Source organism: Dreissena polymorpha, chromosome 5 (genome assembly GCF_020536995.1).
Source record: "Dreissena polymorpha isolate Duluth1 chromosome 5, UMN_Dpol_1.0, whole genome shotgun sequence".
Taxonomy (NCBI): Eukaryota; Metazoa; Mollusca; class Bivalvia; order Myida; family Dreissenidae; genus Dreissena; species Dreissena polymorpha.
Genome location: NC_068359.1, coordinates 30,826,349 through 30,851,567, shown reverse-complemented (window position 1 = coordinate 30,851,567; position 25,219 = coordinate 30,826,349). Strand labels below are relative to the sequence as shown.

The 25,219-nt window shown below is 38.4% G+C and overlaps 1 protein-coding gene across 2 annotated transcripts; it reads left to right on the top strand.

The window, feature by feature from the left end:
- Window positions 1–20,792: 20,792 nt before the first annotated feature.
- LOC127832470 (mitochondrial potassium channel-like) lies at window positions 20,793–23,697 on the top strand. 2 transcript variants are annotated; one of them, XM_052357970.1, is made up of 2 exons: window positions 20,793–21,157; window positions 22,801–23,697. In XM_052357970.1, the coding sequence occupies exons 1-2, from the start codon at window positions 20,885–20,887 to the stop codon at window positions 23,641–23,643; spliced, it is 1,116 nt and encodes a 371-aa protein (XP_052213930.1). In that variant the 5' UTR covers window positions 20,793–20,884; the 3' UTR covers window positions 23,644–23,697. The 2 variants fall into 2 exon arrangements, with proteins under 2 accessions (XP_052213930.1, XP_052213931.1); XM_052357971.1 differs by having other exon boundaries at window positions 20,794–21,097.
- The last annotated feature ends 1,522 nt before the right edge of the window (window positions 23,698–25,219 follow it).

The following is a 25,219-nucleotide window of genomic DNA, read 5'->3' as shown; positions in this document are numbered from 1 at the left end:
CACCGCTTTCCCAATTGTTTGCAGACTGACCGTCTGCCATTGCTTTCCTTTCCTGAGTTACTATCATAGTCGTCTTGTAAAACCCAATCATATGACCGACGACGCCTTAAATGTCCAGAAGTCTTGGAATGATAACCCTTTCGCCGAGTTTCCACTTGCACCGGTGATTATCATCTTAGTCAAGTTTTCTTGTATTTTGTACCGTAAACCGCTTTGTCGCTCCACCCCCTGGCTATAAACGTAGCCGACAATACTATACTTACCAACCAAACTGGTCAGAAGTATACGAACAGCCAAGTTCACCTCCCTCGGTCTTAACAACTGCAGCAACTGCAACTGCAGCAGAGTCCCTGTTTGCAAACTGCAACACCCCTCTGTGCGCCCCCGAAAACTGCGATTGCGAGAAGTTCCTGTGCGCAAACTGCGACGTACCCCTGTGCACCTCCGCAAACTGCGAAAGCGACTAGTCCATGTGAATCTGTGTGCTCATAAACTCGTGACGTTACAGCAACAATTTTCTTGTCAAGAGAAACACTTCTTAAACAAATTAATAATGCCAAACTGGCTCGACTTTGTTGTAAACTACTCTGTGCTGGTCGATCTGCACCGACGAACGAACTGCTATTTACTCTAAATCCTGCTGATTTCCAAATTTACCTCGTCGCCAATGTCGTGTACTATCTTCTTTCCCCGTATAACTCAACTCTTGCTTGTATTTAACCACAATTTATTAATAATCATAACAAAACTAATTGCAATTATAGTTCGTTCACTGTTCGTCTAGCTCTCTGCGTCTCGTTACTCCGCATGCGCCGTAACTCCTCTGGCAGGCCAGCTTCAGCACTCAGGTCAGCCACAACAGCAGTGTTAGTTGCTATATTAGTCCATTGTTAAATGCAATAATTCAACTCTCATCTTTATAACGCAAAGCGTTGCTGAGAGTTGCAATGCGCCGTCTTTTGTCCAAAGGGGCAAAATTTGATCCCCACTGAAAATACTAAGGAACACTGATACTGCAAAAACTTATAAACGTTTACCTTTCTTAAGCACAAACTCCTGCAAATGGTACCATTAAAGCGAGAAATAATTGTTTTTCATTAATTCTTTCGTTTGCTCTATCCACCATATTTGGAAACTGTTGTAATATTGCCAATAAAAAGGGTCGCTGTCGGTTAGGGCGCAGTACACCAATCTTTTGCTCATCGTGATATTTGATGTAGCCTAAGTCGATAGCGATGTCGAACAGATGTCGAACATTTACACTGTTCCCAATTTCATAATGAAACTGTCAGCAAGAATGGTGTGTTGAAATATTGTCGTGTTTTTAGGTTGCATGCAAAAGATAACGTCAGTAGGCTGCCATTAAGGTAGATTGAATGTGTTTTTGAAGTTTATTCATCGTTTTCCTTAATTGGTAAAGAACGACGTCTGTTAAGTGATGCTCACAAATCTGTGCGTAAAACTGCGATTGTGTTTATGAAGGGGTGCATATATACTCCCAGAACCGCCATAGCAAAAATTATCAAAGGCTCTGGGATAACGTTTATATGGACTAACTCCATAGCGAACACCAAACGGATAGATTTTCAGGAATTTCAGACATTCCCAAAAGTACCGGACCGTCGGACCTGACCGACGTTTTAAAAACAGGTCCCATTGAAAAAGCCATTATGTAGGTCCGAATGTTAAGGAAATAATTCAAGATGAAAAGATGATTTATTTTATATTATTTAAACTTGAAAAGAAAAGCGAGCTAAAAATTAAATACACGATTACATATTTTTGTTTACATTCATGATACATTATGCCCATGTGCACCTGAACACATCCTTCAATGCGAGCAAGTCTTTATCAATAGTGTTTTACTAAAACATTAATCTCAGATCGTTGTTATTAGTTTCCATTCGAATTTATGTTTAAAAGTGCCCGTTCATTGTTTGTGTACCATTTTGGCCAGTGTGTTGACATTTGCTTTTACATTCTGATTTGTAATATAATTTCGCTACCCAGAAATATTTTTAATTGAATGTTTCTACAGTTTGATAATTGCTTTATACATTTAAAACTCATGGGTGTGTTGCATTTATTAATTGATTCTTACATGTGTTCTGTTTTTCAAGGTTCTTCATTGATTTCTAACAATTATTATGCCCCCCTTCGAAGAATAGGGGGTATATTGCTTTGCTCATGTCGGTAGGTCGGTCGGTACGTCCGTCCACCAGGTGGTTGTCAGACGATAACTCAATAATGCTTGGGCCTAAGATCATGAAACTTCATAGGTACATTGATCATGACTTGCAGATGACCCCTATTGATTTTGAGGTCAATAGGTCAAAGGTCAAGGTCACGGTGACCCGAAATAGTAAAATGGTTTCCGGATGATAACTCAAGAACGCATACGCCTAGGATCATGAAACTTCATGGGTAGATTGATCATGACTCGCAGATGACCCCTATTGATTTTGAGGTCACTAGGTCAAAGGTCAAGGTCACGGTGATCCGAAATAGAAAAATGGTTTCCGGATGATAACTCAAGAACGCATACGCCTAGGATCATGAAACTTCATGGGTAGATTGATCATGACTCGCTGATGACTCCTATTGATTTTGAGGTCACTAGGTCAAAGGTCAAGGTCACGGTGACCCAAAATAGTAAAATGGTTTCCAGATGATAACTCAAGAACGCATACGCCTAGGATCATGAAACTTCATGGGTAGATTGATCATGACTCGCAGATGACCCCTATTGATTTTTAGGTCACTAGGTCAAAGGTTAAGGTCACGGTGACCCGAAATAGTAAAATGATTTTCGGATGATAATTCAAGAACGCATATGCCTAGGATCATGAAACTTTATAGGTAGATTGATCATGACTCGCAGATGACCCCTATTGATTTTTAGGTCACTAGGTCAAAGGTCAAGGTCACGGTGACCCGAAATAGTAAAATGGTTTTCGGATGATAACTCAAGAACGCATATGCCTAGGATCATGAAACTTCATAGGTAGATTGATCATGACTCGCAGATGACCCCTATTAATTTTGAGGTCACAAGGTCAAAGGTCAAGGTCACGGTGACCCGAAATAGTAAAATGATTTTCGGATGATAACTCAAGAACGCATACGCCTAGGATCATGACATTTCATAGGTACATTGATCGTGACTTGCAGATGACCCTATTGATTTTCAGGTCACTAGGTCAAAGGTCAAGGTCACAGTGACAAAAGTCGTATTCACACAATGGCTGCCAGTACAACGGACAGCCCATATGGGGGGCATGCATGTTTTACAAACAGCCCTTGTTAATGTGTGTGTTTTGTGTAAATATTGATTGATATTCTTCAGTCACTGTCACACTTTAATGAGTATTGACTACTGTTTCTATAATCTTTATCTTTCATCCAGAATGATGGAGATGACTGAAACCTTGGTATGAATTAAATGAAAGCAGAATGATATTTTAATGCGCAATACAACATACAGATAATGAGATAGTCATATAGTCATATTCCTCTATCCCCTGATGAGTCATGGTATAGTCCTTTATCGAGGGCTGGTTAAGTTGTGAGTTCAAAGTTTATATAATCAAAATAACTGATGTCACTTGAACACATGACAAAGTGTTTTGCTACCTGCAAACTGTGATATACTTGTACACTTAAAATGTATATGTTAAATACACAGGTTTATACATATTGAAAAACAAGACAAGTGAACACTCATGGTGGGTCATCGATGGTTTATCGATTGCTGGTTAAGTTGTGAGTTCAAAGTTAATAGAATCAAAATCACTGATGTCAATTGAACACATGACAAAGTGTTTTGCTACCTGCAAACTGTGGTATACTTGTACACTTAAAATGTATATGTTATATACACAGGTTTATACATATTGAACAACAAGACAAATGAAAACTCATGGTGAGTCAAACTAACCAAAACTCTCGGGATTATTATGCCCCGTTATTAACTGCACATAATACTTTAACCACATTGGTTCACGCGATCTTTATTAGGTCGGGGTGGTGTGGGAGTTGGCATCGCAACTGTAGGTGGTTCCGCTGTTGATGATACACGTGTTGAGGTACTGGTTGAGGCGGGCCTACTGTGAGTGATTTTGGAGCCACTGGAGTAGGAGCGGTCGATGGGAGATATTGATTTCACACGGGATGTCCTGAGGATCAATAGCCATGTCATATGGAAGCGTGGCATTTACATCCAGGGGTCCAGTATCGCCAATGTCCATAGATACGTGTTAAGGGCAGGAATTGGCTGAAGAGGCAACAGAGAAGTATTGGACTGATGGGCAGGTGTGGATACGCCCTGTATAACAGTGGGAATCATATGTCGAGCTGTGGTGGATACACAGGTGTATTACTGCGCAGGAACTTCCAGTTGCGAAGTGAAACTCGTCCTGAGCCGTCTACTTGTTTTGAATATTGGTCGCATTGACACACTTAGATTACCTGTCCTGTTTTGTCCCATTTTAATGGGTAACGGCCAGTCTGATTTTGAATCCTAATAAAGTCGCCAATTTTAAGGGGTGGCAAGCGCGGGAATGTTCAGATAGGCGTTCCCGGACCTTCATATGTCTATTTCTAAGAGCAGCTTCTCGCAGGTTTTATGTGTCTTGCCATGTTTCATGAGGTAAGTAGCGGCCAGTGAAAATGGGCATAAAGTCCTTGACGGTACGCCCGAAAACTCACATAGCTGGTAAAAGTTTTGTATCACGGTCGTGGGTGTTCCTGTACTGTAGGATAGCGCGTTGAAAAGCATCAGTGTTGAACTCACCATTTGGTCCAGTGTTTTCAGTGAGCATCCGTTTGACTGTTTTAACACCAACCTCCGCTCTACAATTACTGCGAGGGTATGCTACAGATGACAGTCTATGGTGTACTCCCCAAGATTTTAAGAAATTCCGAGTTGACAGAGAGATGAATTCCGGGCCGCCATCTGACGCCAGTTCATCTGGTATTCCGTAAGTGACAAACGTTTTTCTCAAACTGCCAATGATACCTGTTGATCCATTTGTGGATTTTTCTACGATCGGCCAGTTCGAATATCTGTCGATAATCACAAGATAGTTTACACCCTTATGACGAAAGAAGTCAGAACATATGCATTGAAACGGGTATTCAGTGTACACCAATGGTGTCGGTGGAGAATGTTTTCGGTTGAGATGGTGCCATTCTATTTCAGTGTATACAATTGTTCCTCATATCAATTATCTCTGCTGTGATTCCTGGCCAGAATACGGATTGAACCGCCCTGGATATCATCGATTTGACACCTTGGTGTGCAGAATGAAGCGATGCTAATATAGTCTGTCTCAGAGAAGGGGGAATTACCAGTCTCTAATCCCATAGAAGCTCTGTTGGGAAGGTGGGAGATCAGAACGAGTATCTGGGACACCTGCCTCGATGATCTCTACTAACTGATGCGTGTTCCCGTCATTGATGTAGCCATGCATACTTTGTCCCATGTAACATATTTTAAGTTTTCAACCGAGGTGACGGCTGAAGATTAGAGGTAAGATTCATTGCCCAAACAGACTGCAGACACGTCATCAATAAGTACCATAGTCTTCGCTTCTCCAGTTAGGTCGCGTGATATGGCGTCTGGTGCTCGATGTTTCGCACCTGGTATCTACAGCATTTTAAATTTGTAACGAAGAGTCTTCTCTTTTAAGTTTCTGAGTCGAGCATTTTGGATACTTTCAAGGAATCGGTATCCTAATAGTTTTAAAAGGGGCTTATGATCCACAGCAATAATAAGATTATTGTATCCGAGCACAAAATAGCGAGCTTTTTCAAGAGCATCAGCCGCAGCCTATGATTCTCCCTCAACCGTTGCATACCGCGATTCGGTCGCACTAGTAAATCTTCTCCCCACTAAAGTGGTTTTTCAGCCAGTAGCACAGATAAATGGTTCAGTATTAGCACATTCACAATGTTTCTGAAAGAGCCAGAACCCTATACCAGTTTTAGTCCAATCAGTGGCTAAGCAAGTTGGTTATCTTGGATCAAATATGCGCACACCATTTTCGATCTCGTTAATGATCACTGCCTTTGATTCTTGGAATATATATCCTCTAAATGTGAGTCCCATGTAAACGGTGTACTTGGTTTTAACAGTTGACGGAATGGGAGCATCCGGTCTGTCATACTAAACGCATAGGAAACCATGTTGATAAGACCGAACCATGAGTGTACATCTGTGACATTCTTGGGTGTTGGGAAGTCGAGAATGGCTTTTATTTTATCTCAAACATGGTCGAACACGGTCCAAAGTGATTTCAAAACCAGTAAATTCCACGCTATCCTGAGCAAAGACAAACTTATCCGGATTAAGTGTTATACCGTTCTGTCCACAAATGTTAAGCCAGCTACATGCATGAAAGAAGCTTTCTTGGATGCTGTCAGACCAGAGTAAGGTGTCATCAGTACATTTTGTTTTCTTATGGAGGTCGCTAATAATCTGATCGAATCGCCGTTTGTAGCCATCATCAGAGGCTATATAACCCTGTGGGCAGTGAGATATCGGTACCTTTCCCACGGTGTTATGAATGGGTGAGATTTTTGTCTTCCGGGCGAAGGGGTACACTGTGGTAGCCATTCCAGGCATCGAACATCGTTTTTTTAAACCATGTGGGACTGATCGCGCTTGATGAAATGGAGCCTGTGTGTGGCGGGTTTCTCGGACAGCATGAGTATTTAAAGCCTGGAAATCTACCGTGCGTCTGGGTGTGCCATTTTTCTTTGCACACATGACCATCCTGTGACCGGTTCCCCAATGTGTACTGGCTCGATCACCCCAAGTCTCACGTCTTGATCCAGCACGGCTCTAACTTCTTCCTGCCAGTGAAGATGGACAGGAGCAGAGGTATGGTAAGCTACGGGTTTAGCTTGAGGGTCCACCATCAGTTGCATTGGTGGTCCTGTACTAAGTGTTAAAGCCTGGTGTTCACATGTGTTAAATGTACTTGATTTGTACCTATTTAGAATGTATTGACGTTTATCCATTTTATGTTCCTCTGTTGCGGGGAAAGGTAACTGCTCTGGTATAGGAGGTGGGGGTTCGCGCTTAGGACAGCCACAAGTGTTGCAGCTGGAGTTAGCATAGTCTGGTTCTTAGTTTTTATAGGCAGCTGTCTCACTGTCCACTTCTAAGTTTATAGACAAACTGGCGTTGTTTATCGTCTCACCAATCTTTGGGAACGACTATGGTATTATGCCAAATGCGGTACATGCTTCTCTGCTCAGAAATATCTTGTCAGAATTGTCAGTTATGTACACAATTTGGCGAGTCTGGAGAACGTTGCCATTCATGGATTCACCCGAAAAACGTTTGATTGTAGCGCCGAGTATCTTTATACCCCTATTGTTTGCAGCATGAATTTTCATGGTTACAGGTATAAGATTGTGTTTATTCACGCCCAATCGGTTCACAGCTTTGATTCCAGCAAGGTAGCTTTGACAACCAGTAACTGCCATGGCATTCACTAATGCTTTCTTTGGTTTAGATGGGAATCTCTTGATTCGTATCCAAGCGATGTGTAGTCATCGAGCACACTTTCTGCAAAGAGCTTTATTTGGGGTTGAGGTTTTGATGCACGTCTTTTCCATTTATAGAAGAGGTCATCGTATACGTGGTGGTCTAAAACGAGAACGTTGCCATTGTAGCACGAATCATAATTAGTGGTTGAGCACAATGAATCAAAGACGGCATCTTCATATTCAGTAGATTGTCTCTTTTAGGAGGATCTGAACATTGATGCAAGGTGGTGTGAGCGTTTGCATTTTATGCATGTTTTTCCATAGGCTGAGCATACCTTTAAGTGATCAGAAGTAAGGGCTCGTACACCATCGCCACCCTCGCCGCAATATTGAGGAACATTGAGGTATTGTTAGGTACTGTACATTAGAAAAAGAAAACTGTTTAATTACTTCCAATAACATATTTATTTTCTCTGGATTATAAACAACGGAAACATTCATAAATTATTAACTTAAATATTGTTTTTAACTTAAGTAAAAAAACAACAACAGCAAAATGTGTTTTCAACGCGGCTTAGCTAGCTATAATGACTTTATGTGTAAAGTGTATAATACATTATATTTATACGGGAAGAAATGTAAATGTGCAATGAACATATAAAGGTGATCTAGTTATAAACAAATGCATTATATACTTAATAAATTACATTCGAATATTCGTGAAAAGCACTTGAAAACCAACATTTCATTTTTCGAGAGTGAACTGTAACTGGTTCGCATAAAATATATAATATAAAAATGCATATCAGACTTTCTGTAAATGAAACCACGAAATTAGGCATTCTTTTATTAATATCTAAATAAAGAGGATCGGTGTGTCTTTTTAAAAATTACACAATAAACCAGAGATCTAAAAAAATTAATAAACGGAAAAAAAACTCATTTATAATGATAAAGATGCGTCATTTGGATTGGATACTTAATATATTCATCAAAATAATTATATATAAATAACTTTACGGTCGGTTAATACATATCCAAGACTATAATAAAATAAATGTTCATTTTTACAAGGGATCTTTATTTTTTGAAACGTGTCTGATAGTCAGTCTTTCGTTTACTCATTTATTTTGATTACGCAATTTATCTCTACAGAATATATAATTGTATTAAAGTTTTACAAAGCAGTTTATTTTATTTTGCGGCTTGAACAGTTAATATTGTAGAAAATAGCCTGATACATCGTTGCAAAATATACGATTTCAACCGCCTAATACGCCATAATTGCGATCTGCTTGTCAGAGTTTTTCAATCACTATACCACATGACTGTGTGGGATGAGCGATCGATAATTTGGCGACTGGTCAATTAACAATGTGGTTACAATGAGCACACTCCAAAGTAATTTTGCATACCCAGCCTTTCCACGAAGTCTTGCACCATATGTCCGAACAGTTTCTTCACGATCTTGTGACATTTTGTTCAAGGTTAATCGAGCGACCATTGTGTTTTCTTGCCTGACTGCTAATTGTCTAATTGCCACTAAGGCGTCCTTTTCCGGCTTTTCAGTTAGGGAGCCTCCTTGAGTTCGCGTGATGTCCTTGTGCAATTTCTCGTCGCAACATTCAAGGAGCTGAATAATGAGTTCCTTGTCTTTTATCTTGGTGGCTTCTTTGTAGTCAGTCCACCTGCTCTCAAAATATGTCACCTCCGACAGGTCCCTGTTGATGTGATTGTAGGGCGTCTAATACGCTCATCCTTTCCTGATGTAGATGAGGAATATTTATCTCGAAGGCAAACTAAGTAAATAAAAAACATACGTGGAATTTTTAGCAAAGTTCTTGTTTTATTGTGAAAAATCGACCGAAATCGTCTTAATTTATTACTGACACTTGGACGTCCGGAATTACACACTTCGATTTTGGGGTCATATTTGTGAAACGTTTAGCTGTTTTGAACATACTTGGTGGATTTTCATCAAATAAAAGGCGTTTTATCATAGAAGAACGTTTCCTGCTGGCAACCACAACGACATATGTATGTATTAATTGATCTTACATGCTGTTGCATTGTGTTATTCAATACACATGTGAAATCATCGTTGGATACCTTTACTCTTATTATATATATAAGACCAAAAAAAACGTTTTTAAGTACCTGTGGTGCAATGCCTATCACAATCCAAGTAGATTTAATCAGTTAACAATCAGTTAACAATCGTTGTTTGAAATTAGATGCATAGTATGCTGGTAACGGTCGTTAATTCAGCAAAGTTATTGTAAAACACAGACGACGCGGTGTATTTGTCGTTTTACAATCCACTCTCAATACATATACATCGCTCACATTTCTCACCTTCTTGGCGCCTAGCAATAAGGCCAGTGTCTGTGAGTGCGTTTCACTAACATAGCGTATATTTACGCAACTTTAGGTTTACGCACAGAATTAACGCCGAACGTATATTAATACGTACGCCGTTTCACTAAAATGTGCGCAGAATTTACGCTGCGTGTAATTGTTGTTTAGCCTGTCAGGTGCGCGCGGACGCGTAAGAAAGTAATTGTCTGCAACAGTATCTACTGTAAAGCGAGATTATACGATTTTTACATGTGTTAAATTGTAATATATTGATAAAATATGTTACAATAACACAAAATAGAAAAATATATTATACATTGAAGACGAATTTCATAACATGCAGCAAAGACAAATTAGCGCCACGAGCCGATTGTGACGAATGTATTTCGTACATATTTTCCTTCAATAACCGAAGCATTCGTCTTTTTAGTTAGTGTTCGTGTGTCGTATGAATAGATATCGTTGCAGGAATTTAAAATAAACCGTTAAACTAAATTTTTCGAATTCGACTGCACAGCCTTTTTCGATTTCAGAATTAAATATCTGTTTTTTTTTAGCATTTTTCGACATTTGTTCTTCTCAACTTTTATTTTAATTTATATAAAAATATATGTTTAATAAGTTTTTTACACATTTTTATTATATTAATTAATAAGTATTTGACAAGATCGTATATACTTGCTGTAAACAATCGTTACAATGGACGTGAAAACGGAGAAAAAGAAAACGAATTGGTCAAAAAACGAGTTTTAAACGCTCGTTTCCGAGTATGAAAACAAGTTTGACGTGCTCGAGGGTGATCTGTCCGTTTCCCTCACTGGTTCGGACAAACAAAAAGCCTGGGAAAGCGTTATGGAATGGACACGTTAGTGGTTGAACATGCAAAGTCCCAGATTAATCATATCAACAAAAAAATAAAAAAACACAAGAAAATTCAGACAATAATTTAGATATAAACTTTTTAATAACAGATGGTCGATCATTTTTCTGAAGCCCCTTTTTGTAGTGTCATTGCTAAATTTAAGTTACAGTGTTAAATCTGAAAACATGTATTTATTCTTTATCGTTTGTATTTTTTCATTTTTGGAGCTTATAACTGGTGCTGGTGGTAAAAGTATAACATGTGATGAATTTTTGCTAGACTGAAATTGCATTTTTTAGTGAACATATATTTGCAACTCAAAAATCTGCGTATCAATACGATTCTGTATACTGCAGTTTTGAAACATCATCATGAAAACAAGCAATCACGTTTGATCATAATAGGGATATCAAAATACTTGCGTAAAAAAAATAAATGTATAGATTTATGGTATCCTAAAATGCTTGATTTGTATCGATCAGTATCACTAGTAAAGAGTTTTCAATATTCATGTACATGCAAATACAGTTCAATTTGGAAAAAATATGCAGGTCCCGGATGCACGTTTTTTTTATTTGAATGTTGAAATGTATTAATATTTTCATTCAATGTAAACGAAACGAAAATTCATTCAATGTAAAATAAAATAAAAAATATATTTGAAGATTGTAATGTATTGCGTTTTTTAGGGCTTTGTTTTATAACTGATTCAATGCACCTTTTACACTAAATTTCGATCGCTGATAAAAAATAACACTATCGCATCCACACCACTTATAATTATAATCAAAATGTTTTATAATTTTTGAAATATCATTTATAAAGTTTTACTTTAAGAAAGAAAACGGGTATTTTTAGTTTTGTTTTGTGAAATTATCAGTATTTAGTCGGCCGTCACTAAAACGCTTACGGATTATGCATACAATATAGATAACGTTGAAAACTGCATACGTTTAAGTGAGACCCTATTTAGTCTACCGACGACCTTTACTCTGATAATATGTAAATGGCCGCGATCGAGAGGTGTGACGGCCAGTCTATTTTTAGTAACGGAAAACCCCTCTTGTGACGTCACGCCAAAACCACCTATATAATACCCTCCGGCGACAGACGATACCTTTCACAGGTCGGACCTCAAAGACCTCGTGAAAAGGCCGGTAGGACCTGTAAATAAACTCTGATTTAAAAAAAAAAAAGACGATACCTTTCAACGATTTCCTTTTCGCTTATACCTCAGTCACAAATAGACACCGATCACCGTCCGATCAGCGGCCGACGTATTTTTCCGCTCATCGGGCTGGCGACCGGCCGATGATCGCACGGAAACCGGGCCAATTTGTAGCATCGGGCGGCGTCCGGATTACTTTTAAGTCTCACTTAAAATTTTACCCGACATCGGGCCCGGGAAGGAATCGAGTTGAGATCGAAACAAGATCGGACGATCAACGCACGGTTATTGCCCGGCGATCGCCCGACATCGGATTAACGTGTATCGGCAACAGTAAAGGTATTTCCCAGAGGCATATACATCGGCCGGCGACCGTCTGATTGCCGGAGGGCCTCCGCACGATGTCCGACGGACGCCGGACGATGCTCGTTATGATACACGTACAATGAATCCGATAACCGTTCGTTGATCGTCCGATCTCTTTTCGATCTCAACTCGATTCCTTCCCGGGCCCGATGTCGGGTTAAACAAACTGTCATCCAAGACAGATCGGCGTTACGCCAATTTTTCTGATTTACGCGAAGTACATATCTGGCGTAAATTTACGACAGAATTTACGCACTGCGTAAATTTACGCTTTTTAGTGAAACGCGTTTTTGAGAACAAGATTTGCGTACGCAAATATTAACGGAAATTATTTGCGTACGCAGCTTAGTGAAACGCACTCTGTACAGAGTGAACGTACAGGTCCGAACGGTCCTTATTAATAATTACGGATATCTCATACACTTTTATCTTCGTTTCTTTTCCGGTTTGTTGACTTTAACCCGTTAAAATATACTGTATCAGTATAAATATGGACTGTAAAAAAACATAACATAGAAGTAGCTCCACTAAAGTAGCATCAGCAATATCGGTTATTTCCAATCCTTTTCCTTCGGACGGGATTAACCGGTCTTCAGGCTCTGGACGTGGTAGCCCGATGTATATCCTCTATATCCTCTACAGATGTTTCTCTCTGAAGCAATCTCTTAACTCTGTCTTTATCCCGTTTTCATTCTAATCACCTATATTTGATTTTCAGTAAATCATCGCTGTTTTCTTGGACAATAACCTTATCTAATATTACCATTTCAACCAGTCATCATCTCTAACACTGCTTCTTCACTGTGTCCTGTGTTTCTTTATCCTTTACATTATTTCCATTTCCATTACACACTTCTTCCTGTTCCTTCTGTCCCTTTTCCTTTCTATATATTGACTCTCATTCACTCCCCCTTCTCTCAACTCTTGATTCAACAATCTCTTCCTTTCGATCTCCCATCTCCCATATTTCTCCTCTCTCTCATTTACCCCCCCCCCCCCAAAAAAAAAAAAAAAACTCACAAAAAAAAAAAGAAAACAAGCTCTCTCCTGAAAAAAAACCCAGCAAAAAAAAAAAGAAAAGAAAAAAAACCCAAAAAAAAAACAGAAAACAGAAAGAGAGAGAGAGCGAGAGAGAGAGAGAGAGAGAGAGAGAGAGAGCTCTCTCTAGAGAAGAGAGGAGAGAGAGAAGAGGAGAGAGAGCTCTCGAGAAGCGAGCTCGAGAGAGAGAGAGAGCGAGAGAGAGAGAGTAGATCTCTCTCTCTCTCTCTGAGATCTCTCTCTCTCTCTAGAGATCTCTCTCTCTCTCTCTCTCTCTCTCTCTCTCTCTATCTCTCTCTCTCTCTCTCTCTCTCTCTCTCTCTCTCTCTCTCTCTCTCTCTCTCTCTCTCTCTCTCTCTCTCTCTCTCTCTCTCTCTCTCTATGTTAACCGTTTTCTTACTCATCTAAATGCGTTCTTTCACTATCCTTTCCCTGTCACTTACTCCTCTGTCACTGAACTGCTGTTTCACATTTATTCATCCTTTCTCGATTTCGATTTGTCATTGATAATTGACTAACGAAACCAAATCATGTATTTATTGCGTAAACATTATAAGTTTTATAGAACACTACTATTTAACATGGAAAGTACCATGCATAATTGCATTTTACCTGGAGCATGACCGTATGCTAACATACGCATTACAATACAATCATAAAAACATGATTCTATATAAAATCAGATTCAACTACTATGGCGTTAACTCGCGTGTGTTAATGGCCATCTAACCGAAGACCAAACAGTTGGTTTGCTGAGTGGTAGACAAAAATATTGCTAAAGTAATTTTGATTCAACCATATCATATAACAAACACATATGCAACTTAAATGAACACATGTTTAGGACTGTTGGACCTTACATTGTTAATTAATGGTGTGAATGTATATTGTATGCATTGCATAGCGTATATACCTATATCAACGCCATTGTAAAGAAATTCATAGCCACAGTGAAGTAAGAACACATTATATAATAGCAGGTCATGTGTAAATTAAACATATATTTAACTATGTAAAACGGTTTTAATATCAATAGCATTAGCATTGAATTAACACGATTTAATATTGAGACAATGATGTTTGAATATTTTGATATTATTATGCAGTAAACAATGATTATACATTGTGAAAAAGTTTCTGTTAATTCATGGCTTGAAGTCACTCGCGTCTGCGCCGGAAGTAGTTTCGATTAAATCGAAAAATAGCAGCTTCGTTTTCTTGCATATGGAGCCGTAAGAAACTGCAACCATTAGTCGTGGCTTTGGGGACTTGACATAGGCCACTGCGGTCGGGGTACCCCTGAGTTCTGATTTTGGAAGGAAATTATTAAATGTCTATTTCCGATCACGATGGAGAAGAACAATTCCGTCTCTTGAGTCTGTTAAGAGATAAAAGGGCCCTCTATTACTGACAGCGATATCGAGTACTCTGTATCTATGACTTGTTTCTTTTGTAAGAAGTTCACATTCATTGTCCTTTTTTAACACTTGTAATTCTTTCCGTTCCACGTCGCAGACATACATGATGAACTCAGAGTCCACATGGAGAATCAGCACATTTTTGACGAAGAGACTTTCATTGTCTACATCATTCATAAATTTTCTGACGTTCGATCCATGAAGATTTTTTTGCCTGATAAAACCATGACTGCCAACGATTGGTGAAAACGAAGCGAAAAACGATTCCCGCTGAAAAGAAATACTCGTGCATCTCTTCTCCAGCAATATTTTGTCGACCATTGACATTGTCGTGATCCTTGGTCATCCGTCAGGTCGTATATCCAGCACTTGCTGGCGCTAAAACTTCAAGTACACAGCACTGCAAACCTTGATGGCGATACTTTTGCCATATCATCCAGTGAACCAAACAGTCCTCTTTGCGTCAGCGAGAAAGTGACTGCCGCTTTCTCTTCCATTTCCTTGTTTAGTATCACAAGACGGTGTCTTTCCCTATTGATTATCAAAACAAAATCACCCAGTACTAACAATGCGCTGATTTCTCCGTAACCATATATTTTCTCTTCCGCGATTGTCGCAGAATATTGTGTTATGGCGTCCATGATCGAAGTAACAATCCAAGTACACATGTATATTCAATCGCATCACCCTTTTGAATAACTACATCGATATTTTATTATAACGGGCGTGTATGCATCGTTTGGGGGAATAACCATTATTTCATCGTTATATTTAGATACAAGTAGTTGCAGCATACGCACACAATGTCATATCAATACTGTTAAGCGACTTTGCCATCTAACAATATACAAACAAGTCATAAAACAATATGGAATTATTAATGACCTACCAAGGAGAGTGAACAGACACTTATGCAAAGACAGCAGTTTGTTTTAATCGGAAAAAAATTGTTATATCGGATAGTGTGTTTAAAATTTTATAATATATGAAGTACAAAACATGCAACTTTATCATTTTGTGAGGCTTTGGTTTATTGCCAGGCATGGGATCCCGCATTTCTAGGTGACCCAATTTCATCGTTATCAGAACAGGTATTTGCTCAGTATGCACGTATCACGTGATACAAATGTATTCGTGTTGCTTACCGCACACATGTCAATATTTAAACGCAAAACAGAAGATAAAAGATGATCGGATACGTACATGAGAAAGAGTAAAGAGTAGGGGTTTGTTGCCCAATTATACAGACCTATATTGCATTCATGTGTTACGCGTGCATTTATAGTGTTTCAATCCGGGTATGATTTGCTAGAAATATTGACCGGCAAGAATATATGTATTTTCATTACATGTATTTGATTTCACCGTTATTCTATGATTCATTGAATAATTCTGATAAGAGTGTGTGTTCATTTATTTTTTATTTCTCATGGTGTTGTGTGTTTTATCTTTCTTTTTTTTAAATCAAGATCCCGAATGTTTTCAATAACAGATACATGCATTTGTTAAGGAACTTTAATTGCATTATTCTTCCCTTAAGTTTTCTTTTCCTTCCTTTAATTATCAGCCGGTATCCAAGTTTATTGATAGTTTATTTGCGGTTTTTCATTTGGAACTTTTACACAACTTTTCTTTCGTTGTTTTCTTTTTCGCTAGCGAAAAACTAAGGTTAATGGCAAGTTTTGATAGCCATATTTGTTAGAGACCCAAAACCTGATAACTGCCGCATCCGATTTCAGTTCTTGAACTACCATAATTTACAAATTGACACATAATATGAATATCGTGTAAAATAGAATAACTTTGAACGGATCATTTATAGAAAAAGTCAAAAGATATTTTTTTTAACTATACCAGAGACGTAGATAACGATATCTACGTCACTGACTAAACGTGTCGCGGAGGAGTAGGTTTACGAATTATTAAAATAGTCCACTATGGATACGCCAGTAGTGGTATTTTTGCGAAGCACTTGTCATTCCAAATCTGAGGCTATTAATAGATCAGGAAAAATCAAACGACTGCTGATCAACAATGGGTGTAATACACTATCATGACTTATATGGCTGGGAAATCTCAAGCAGGACTTCTAAATGAACGTTGAAAAACAAACATACACGTGCGCAGATGAGGCTATTAGTTATCAACCTTAATAACGCTCGATTTGTCATTGTCGGCTCGGGTACTACATGTACCCCGGGTACTCTTAAGTATGCGTACATGTACCCGAGTCGACAATGACCAATCGAGCCTTAATAACAGTCGATTCTTTATCAGATCAACGGGAAAAAACGTAAAAATCCAATACCACTCTGTTAAATGATCAATAAAATCCTTATTTCATTGTGGAAAACAAAATAATATTGAAAGAAATATGTTTTATTTGAATATTCATATAAATTCAATTTCATTATTGTTTTATAATGAAAAGTAAAATGCAGTTTATTGGGAAAATTCGTGACATTGCAAATAATGTATCCATTTTCTCTAAAACTCAACAGAAAACAACAAAACTGTTTGGTTTAATCATTTTCGATAGTATTGTTTGTGATATATGTTTAAATAATACTTCGCATTTTGACTTGATACTCAATCGTCCGGGGAAGACGGAACTTGACAATCGATAAAAGTTGATAACACATTATTGCTATCAAGATGAGGAAACAGAAACTACCGAAATAATCAAGTATCGTGATAAGACGGACATCGTTTCATTATCTTATCACAAATGTTTGCCGTACTATTCAATCGGTATAGAAATCCTTCTTGAAAGACTTAAAGTCTACCGAACTTTGCCAGTTTTCTATCAATAACACAGCTTGACTTCAATTTTCTATTGAAAAGTAATGTGCTTAGATGTTCCATTTATAAGAAACACAGATATATTTTTAGACCGCTTCATGCGAAAATGGGCCTTATGCCAAATGCGGCTAGAGTAGATATCGTCCAGCCTGCGCATCTCTATGATCAGGAGATGCCTTATGAGACCACGAAACATTGCGTGATTTATAGCGGACAGTGCAGCTCCTGAACAGACTGCGCAACTACGCAGACACGGCTTTAGCTACGCTAGCAAATGCGCCATAAGACCCGTTTTCGCATGACGCGGCTCTTAAAGTATGATTTTAATGTGTCGAAAGAAACCTGCGTGTCAATCAAATATTAGAATAACATTTATTTCAATGTTGAAAAAAAAACTCATAATAAGCAATGTGAGGACACAAATGATGTGATCTCCCGTAGTATAGTTTTTATTTACGAACATATACGTGTGGTTTAAATACAATTGCAATTATTAGCACACATTTCATTTGGTGAATATTCGACGAACAATTGACAAAAAAATGCAACAACAATTTAAACCTTTTTGTTTAATTCAATTATTTTAAACGTCGTACTTTTCTAACTTTATTTTAAAGTCCGGATTTTATATTACAGCGTGCCTGATCGACAAAATCGCCAATGGCGATTGAGTCTGTCAGCTGGCGATTAAAGTTGAAAATTAAAAAGAAAAGGGCTAGTGCCAAAAAAAAGCAAATTCGTTGAATTAATATCCCCCGCCAATATGCTTCTGGACACAAAAGTGTTATATTTGATACTTAAACAAGCATTTTTTCAATATACAAAGGGCCATAACTACGTTATTAACAGGTGGTGTACAATGCCATTTGGCGTGCATCATCCTCTTATCCATATATATACTCATACCAAGTTTCAATGAAATCCGCCTAAGCACTTTCAAGATATGGCTCCGGACACAAAAGTGCCGGACGGACGGACGGAAAGACAGACGGATGGACGGACAACGCCAAAACAATATCCCTCCGCCTATGGCGGGGGATAACAAGGTTACTCTATAAATGTAATAGTATTCCCTAGTTTAAATGTCCTCGGTCAGCAGCTGGAGCGTGCAAGTCGCGACCGGGCCGAGAGTCACCAGCAGATTTTCTTGAAGACTCCGAAGAATCGCCAAGCGGAATGGTACTTATCCGTACACTGCATCTTCGGAGGAGGGTCGGATATGCGAACTTCTGCGAGCGGCTCTGTTAATCAAGCGAGTACCGTCATCCCTCGACCCAGACGTCCTCTCCCGCTGATTTCGCTGACTTCCAGAACTTGGAAAGATCGCCAAGCGGAATGGTAAATGTTCATAGGTTGATAGTTGTTTCACTTCATCGCCTGAAGAGCGACGGGAGCAGCAGAGGTTGCAGCGTAGAGGATGGACCATGAGCAGAGATACAGCCCAGTATTTTGAGGTGGTGGCCCTATGAAGATAATGGAAGTGTCCCAGGACGGCGGCACTAAGTACGCTCAGCGTGCTGGGGAAACCGTTCTGGGGTTAAGGTTTACAGCTTGTTGCGTCTAGAGAGGCCATTAAAGCAGCGCAGCGCGCGAGGAGCGGGAAATGATATTTTGTTAACTTTTTGACTCCCACCCATTTTAATCACCTTCAAGAATTCGTGGGGTGGGGGGGGGTCGTAAAAAACGAGCGAACCTGTGCAAGTGCGGAGACAATCGTGAGAAGTGCGCCATTTAACTTTCACTTCAATTTTCCATAACTCGTGGATTTTTCACAAGAATCACTTTAGCTGTCGAAAACAGGTTTTGACCTTTATTAACAGCCAGAACAATGTTGGAGAAATTTCCCGTCCGAATGAATGATTCCGAAAATTGCACTGGCTTATTTTAGTGAATCCCAACAAAACATTGGCTACTAATCTCGTTCGATGTTAATAGAAATCCAGTTGATTTTTTAATGCGGGTTACGTTTATTGGCTGTTTTGTGTTTCAGTATTAAAATTGGAATGCCTCTTGTTCATAGAGTAAAGTTATTTTTCATTAAATGAAGTTATTTACATTTTTAAAATCACTTCCTTAGGCGAGGCACAATCTTTTCGTACAATTAGACAATTGCCAATTACTCCAAAGCCTCTGGCAGCTGATAGGCATAAATGTAGTCATGTGCTGGTACAAGAATAAACATTACGCGTTACTTAGCAGAATGCTTCATAAACGGTTGCTCGATGTTAACTGATTGCGCAATGAAGAGTCGATGCTGGATGTGTAAATGTATACCCATTATTATATTATAAACATATAAATGCCGTTTTCAGTCCATATAATAAATCAGCCAATGATAGTATAGGACTTCCTCCGCAATCAGAGCTGCGTGTAGCGGTGAGGTGTTCGGTGTGAATACTCGCTGGTATGGGCTCTGTTTTTTGCTGATGTGAGTATGTTAGTACCCGGGGTACTGATCAGAGCCGATATTGACCAAACGTGCTGGCTCCATTGGTTATTGTCGGCTCAGGTTATACTGAAAATTACTACGGGTAATCTTAAAGGAGCCTTTTCACAGATTTTGGCATGTTTTGAAGTTTGTTATTAAATGCTTTATATTGTTAAATGTAAACATTGGATCTAAAAAGCTCCAGTAAAAAATAAAATTAAAAAAGGAAAAAAAATAGCCCGCAGCAGGACTCGAACCAGTGACCCCCGGAGTCCTGGAGTAAAAACCAACTAGACCACTCGGCCATCCTGCCAAGTTTACAAATTGAACGTATTTTATACTTAATATAAGCAATCTTCGTAGTTTCACGAAATTTAAACGACAATAACAGAACTCTCCAAAAAATTCAATCGTTTCGCGTTGCAACGCTTTATAATTTTCAGTTTTTTAAATCGTCAAAAGATGCATATAATGGCTATATTAGACCATTGTAAATGTTCAGTATTACTGTTTCGTCACAAATATCATAACTAAAACGAAAATTTGCGAATCTGAAACAACTTTTTTCAATTTTGTCAATTTACCAAAACGTGAAAAGATCCCTTTAAGAATTATACAATCAAGCCCTGGTACTGAAAATATGCTAAAATGCCGCGGACATTACTTCGATGATAATTTTTAGTATATTTTCCGTACCCGGGGCACTTTGTAGTATAATAAAGTGAATCCGTGTTACTTTTAGGTTATACCTGAGCCAAAAACGACAAATAGTGCCGGAATGAGCCTTGTGTATTAATTACTGTAAGACGAACGATGACAAAACATATTTGACACCGGTTTGACTTATGCACAAACTATGTTCGACCAGTTTTACTCTATACATCTGTATCACTGAAGCGCATTGACCGGCATGATGACATATAACTAAAGTCCATATACTTTTCTAAATGGCATTGTGCAGAAGGATTTTAAGACTCTCAATACACGCAAAACATTGTCGTTTCGTGGTCAGAAGATATGCAAAGCCAATAACAGGCTACGAGTCCGCTGACAATGCGCTCCAAGCGGTCACAGGAGGTCGCATCAACCGGTGGCTAGACGCTTATGAAGATCTTGTTGGGCTGACAGAAGTTCGACAGGCTCAGGATCAAGTGACCCAGGTATCTATGGAAGGATTTCACATACGCTTCTATGGCAATACAAATGTACAGGCCCGCTGCGTAAGTTTTTTTCAAAGCGTTACTAATTTGAAATGCAGTGATCTAACTTCATAGTGAACACCAAACGGACGGATTTTCAGAAGTTCAGTCATTCCCAAAAGTGTCGGACCTGACTGACGTTTTAAAGACAGGTCCCATTGAAAAGCCATGTTGCGGGTCTGAATGTTTGTGAAATAATTCAAGAGGAAAAGTTTATTTATTTTAAAGCAGTGTTTCTTTTCATTAAAAATCAGGTCCCGTAATCAGCCCCATTCCCAATGGAAAAAAGTATACATTTTTCCCAAAACACTGCAAAAGGGAGCTAAAAATCTCAATGGAATGTTTAAAAAAAACAAAAAAAACGTTTTTTTCGATCTCAATATTTTGTTCAACTCCCATCCATATAAGTTCAACCTTTTAATAGTAAATATAATACTGGAAACACTCGTTTTCTCAATTTTGAAGCATTTTATAGCATAATGACAACACTAATTTCCCAAATTTAGTCAAAACGCCCCTTATTTTCCCAATCGAAAGGGACCCAGCCACATTCCCAAAATGGTGAAAAAACACACTGTAAAGTATTTAAACCTGAAAATAAAAAGCTAGCTAAAAATTAAATTCATGATTACATATTTTTGTTAAGATTCATGATCGTTATGCGCATGCGCACCTGAACATTTGCTTCAATGCCAGTCTTGGTCAATAGTGTTTTTATCAGTTTGACAAAAACATTAATCTCAGATCGTTGTCATCAGGGCATGAACTGTTAGTTTCCATTCAAATTTATGTTTGAAAGTGCCCGTTAATTTATTTGTTTATAATTTTGGCCAGTTCGTTTACATTTGTCTTTATATTTTAATTTGTCATATAATTCTGCGAGCCACAATTATTTTTCATTAAATGTTTCTAAATTCTGATAATTTCTTTATGCTTTTAAAACCCCGAGTCTGTTGCATTAAATAATTGATATCTTACATGACTGTGTTCTGTTTTTTCGAGGTACTTTCTAACCAGTATTAATGTGTGTTTTGTGTAAATATTAATGTCATTCTTCACACTTAACTATTAGTTCCTGGAAACATTTGTTTTAATAGCAATTAGCATACCTGTATAATATTTCTGGAATGGATGTCCTCTGGACTTTAAATACCATGGATGCCATGGACTTTAAATACTTTTGGGAATGTCGGGAAGTTCCAGTGTACTGAGGCCTGACATATAGGCAAATACAAAAAAAGATATCTAATTTTATCTGTCATCCATTTCTATACCAGTAATATAATCCTTTCAATATTTTATCAAACATTTTCTGCTTTGTTTCCTCTACAATAAAGTTACAAATGTATATGCCTGAAGTGCTGTTATTGATGTTATAATGTATGACCAGAATAATTATATTTTCATCTAAAATTACTTTGCTACAGAAATATCGGCATTTACTATTTAGTATTTTCTCAATTCTTTTCTGTACAAATAATGTTTCAGAACCCAACAATATTGTCTTATTACTCAGACTACAATATTAAATAACCAACCCATTAATTGTTTTGTCGATTCTTTTTCGTCCAATAATGTTTCAGAATCCATAATTATTGTCTTATAACTGGTACTACAATATTGAATAACCAAGTCATCTTAATATATCAATTAATGTTTTCCAGGCGGAAAGTAGCTACAGATCCATTCAAGAGCAGCGTCGATCAACACAACAGCAACTTACAAAAATCCAAGCCAAAATAAAAGCCATTGCAACAGAGATAGAAAAGACTAAGCGTGGTACTGATGCCTATCTAGGACTTGTTACGAAGGAAAATGAAATAATCAAAGAGGAAAAAGAAGTGCTTGAACAAGTAACAGTTCTAGAGGAAAGTGAAAAACAGTCTTTCACACTGCTGTCATCAGCCCTCAGAGAAAGTCATGAAAAGGAAAGAGCCAGGGCTGAACGAATGAAATATTGGGGCATCATGGGGTCGATAATCGGAGCTGTGATAGGAATATTTGGGTCAACAGTGAACAGCTACATGCGTATGAAAGAACTAAGAAATCTTGTAACTACAGCTGCAGAATCTGGTCAAATCCACCGTGAAAAAATGATGGAGCTCATTATGAGTGTTAATGAACAATATGGGAAAATTTATCAGTTTCTGGCAGATATACGTTCTGCTACCGGAATAACGCCTCCTGCTAAACAAACACCTGCGAAAATAAGTAATAATGATACAACAGCCTCTGAATCAAATTTGGAGGAGCTTATTTCTACCCTGAAACAGAATGAAGTGATGTTTCGAGAAGAAATAAACAAACTTGGTGAAATCCTGTTAGTGAAGCAAGGCAGAGGAGACAGTGAAGGGAAAGAAACAGTTGTTTATGTAGGGCCAGAAATGCAGTCCTTGCTTCACACAACTGAGAAAAGCATTGAGAAAAAGCTGGTTGTCCAGACTTGTGTTTATGTCTTAGCTGCAGTGTCTGTGCCAATATTGTTGAAGATATTTTCTGGCAGTTGATGATTTTGGATATTTTAAATGTTAAGGTAATCAAATAAACCAAAGATTTGTCAATGTCATTTGTACATTATTTGATTCTCAGCATGCCAACTCAGCGCATGTTCTTTTTGCCCAATTTGGAAAAGTTCATTTACCAGCCCAATTAGCGGGAAAAACATGACATGGTGAAAGTTTGGGTCTTAAAATTTTCAAATTGGGAATTAATCAATTATGTTTTTTTTTTCAGGCTTGGAACATGTCTTTATCCCCACGCTTTTTGAAAAAAAGGTGGGGATATTGTGGTGATCTCCGCCGTTCGTCCATCCGTCTGTCCGTCCGTCTGTCCGTCCGTCCTGGCCACTATCTCCTCCTACACTAAAAGCACTAGAACCTTGAAATTTACACACATGGTAGCTATGAGCATATGTGCGACCCTGCACTATTTGGAATTTTGATCTGACCCCTGGGTCAAAAGTTATAGGGGTTGGGGTGGGGCCGCGTCAGAAATTATCACTCATTTTTTTAGGTTATTTTACATTTACTTCTTTATTTCTACACCGATTCACTTCAAATTGATACTGGACCTCACCTATGACAATACGGTCAATCTCAACCATGCATGGCCCCATTCCCAACCCTGGGGCGCCCCGCCCACATAGGCCACACCCACCAAAAATTTCCATTTACTATAATTTTTTCATTTCTACACGGATTCACTTCAAATTGATACTGAACTTTTGTTATGACATTAGGGTCAATCTCAACTATGCATGGCCCCAATCCCAACCCTGGGGCGCCCGCCCACATAGGCCACACCCACCAAAAAATTCCATTTACTATAATTTTTTCATTTCTACACGGATTCACTTCAAATTGATACTGAACTTCTCTTATGACATTAGGGTCAATCTCAACTATGCATGTTCCCATAACCAACCCTGGGGCCCCGCCCACATAGACCACACCCACCCAAAATTGCCTTTACTATAATTTCTTCATTTCTACACCGATACACTTCAAATTGATATTGAACTTCTCTTATGACAATACAGTCAATCTCAACTATGCATGGCCCCATTACCAACCCTGGGGCGCCCCGCCCACATAGACCACACCCACCCAAAATTGCCTTTTACTATAATTTCTTCATTTCTACACCGATTCACTTCAAATTGATACTGAACCTCTCTTATGACAATACGGTCAATCTCAACTATGCATGGCCCCATTACCAACCCTGGGGCGCCCTGCCCACATATGTCACACCCACCCAAAATTGCCTTTTACTATAACTTCTTCATTTCTACACCAATTCACTTCTAATTGATGATGAACTTCTCTTATGACAATACGGTCAATCTCAGCTATGCATGGCCCCATTACCAACCCTGGGGCACACCTAGGTCAAACATTCGGCGTGGGGATACGCGTCGGCCTCTGCCGCGCCATTTCTAGTTTTTGATATAATAATATATTTAATGTGATAAACTGTCAATATATCCCATTATACTTTTATGCTATTACAGTAAATTGTGGAGAGTGACAAATATAATCAAGAAGAATATGAATTTGATTATACACAGATCCACTATAAATT

Bases quoted from the DNA above. Each gene is read 5' to 3' on its own strand.
- LOC127832470 (XM_052357970.1), top strand. From the start codon at position 20,885: ATGGCATTGTGCAGAAGGATTTTAAGACTCTCAATACACGCAAAACAT. The intron at 21,158-22,800 runs GTAAGTTTTTTT...AATGTTTTCCAG, and splicing joins CAAATGTACAGGCCCGCTGC to GCGGAAAGTAGCTACAGATC.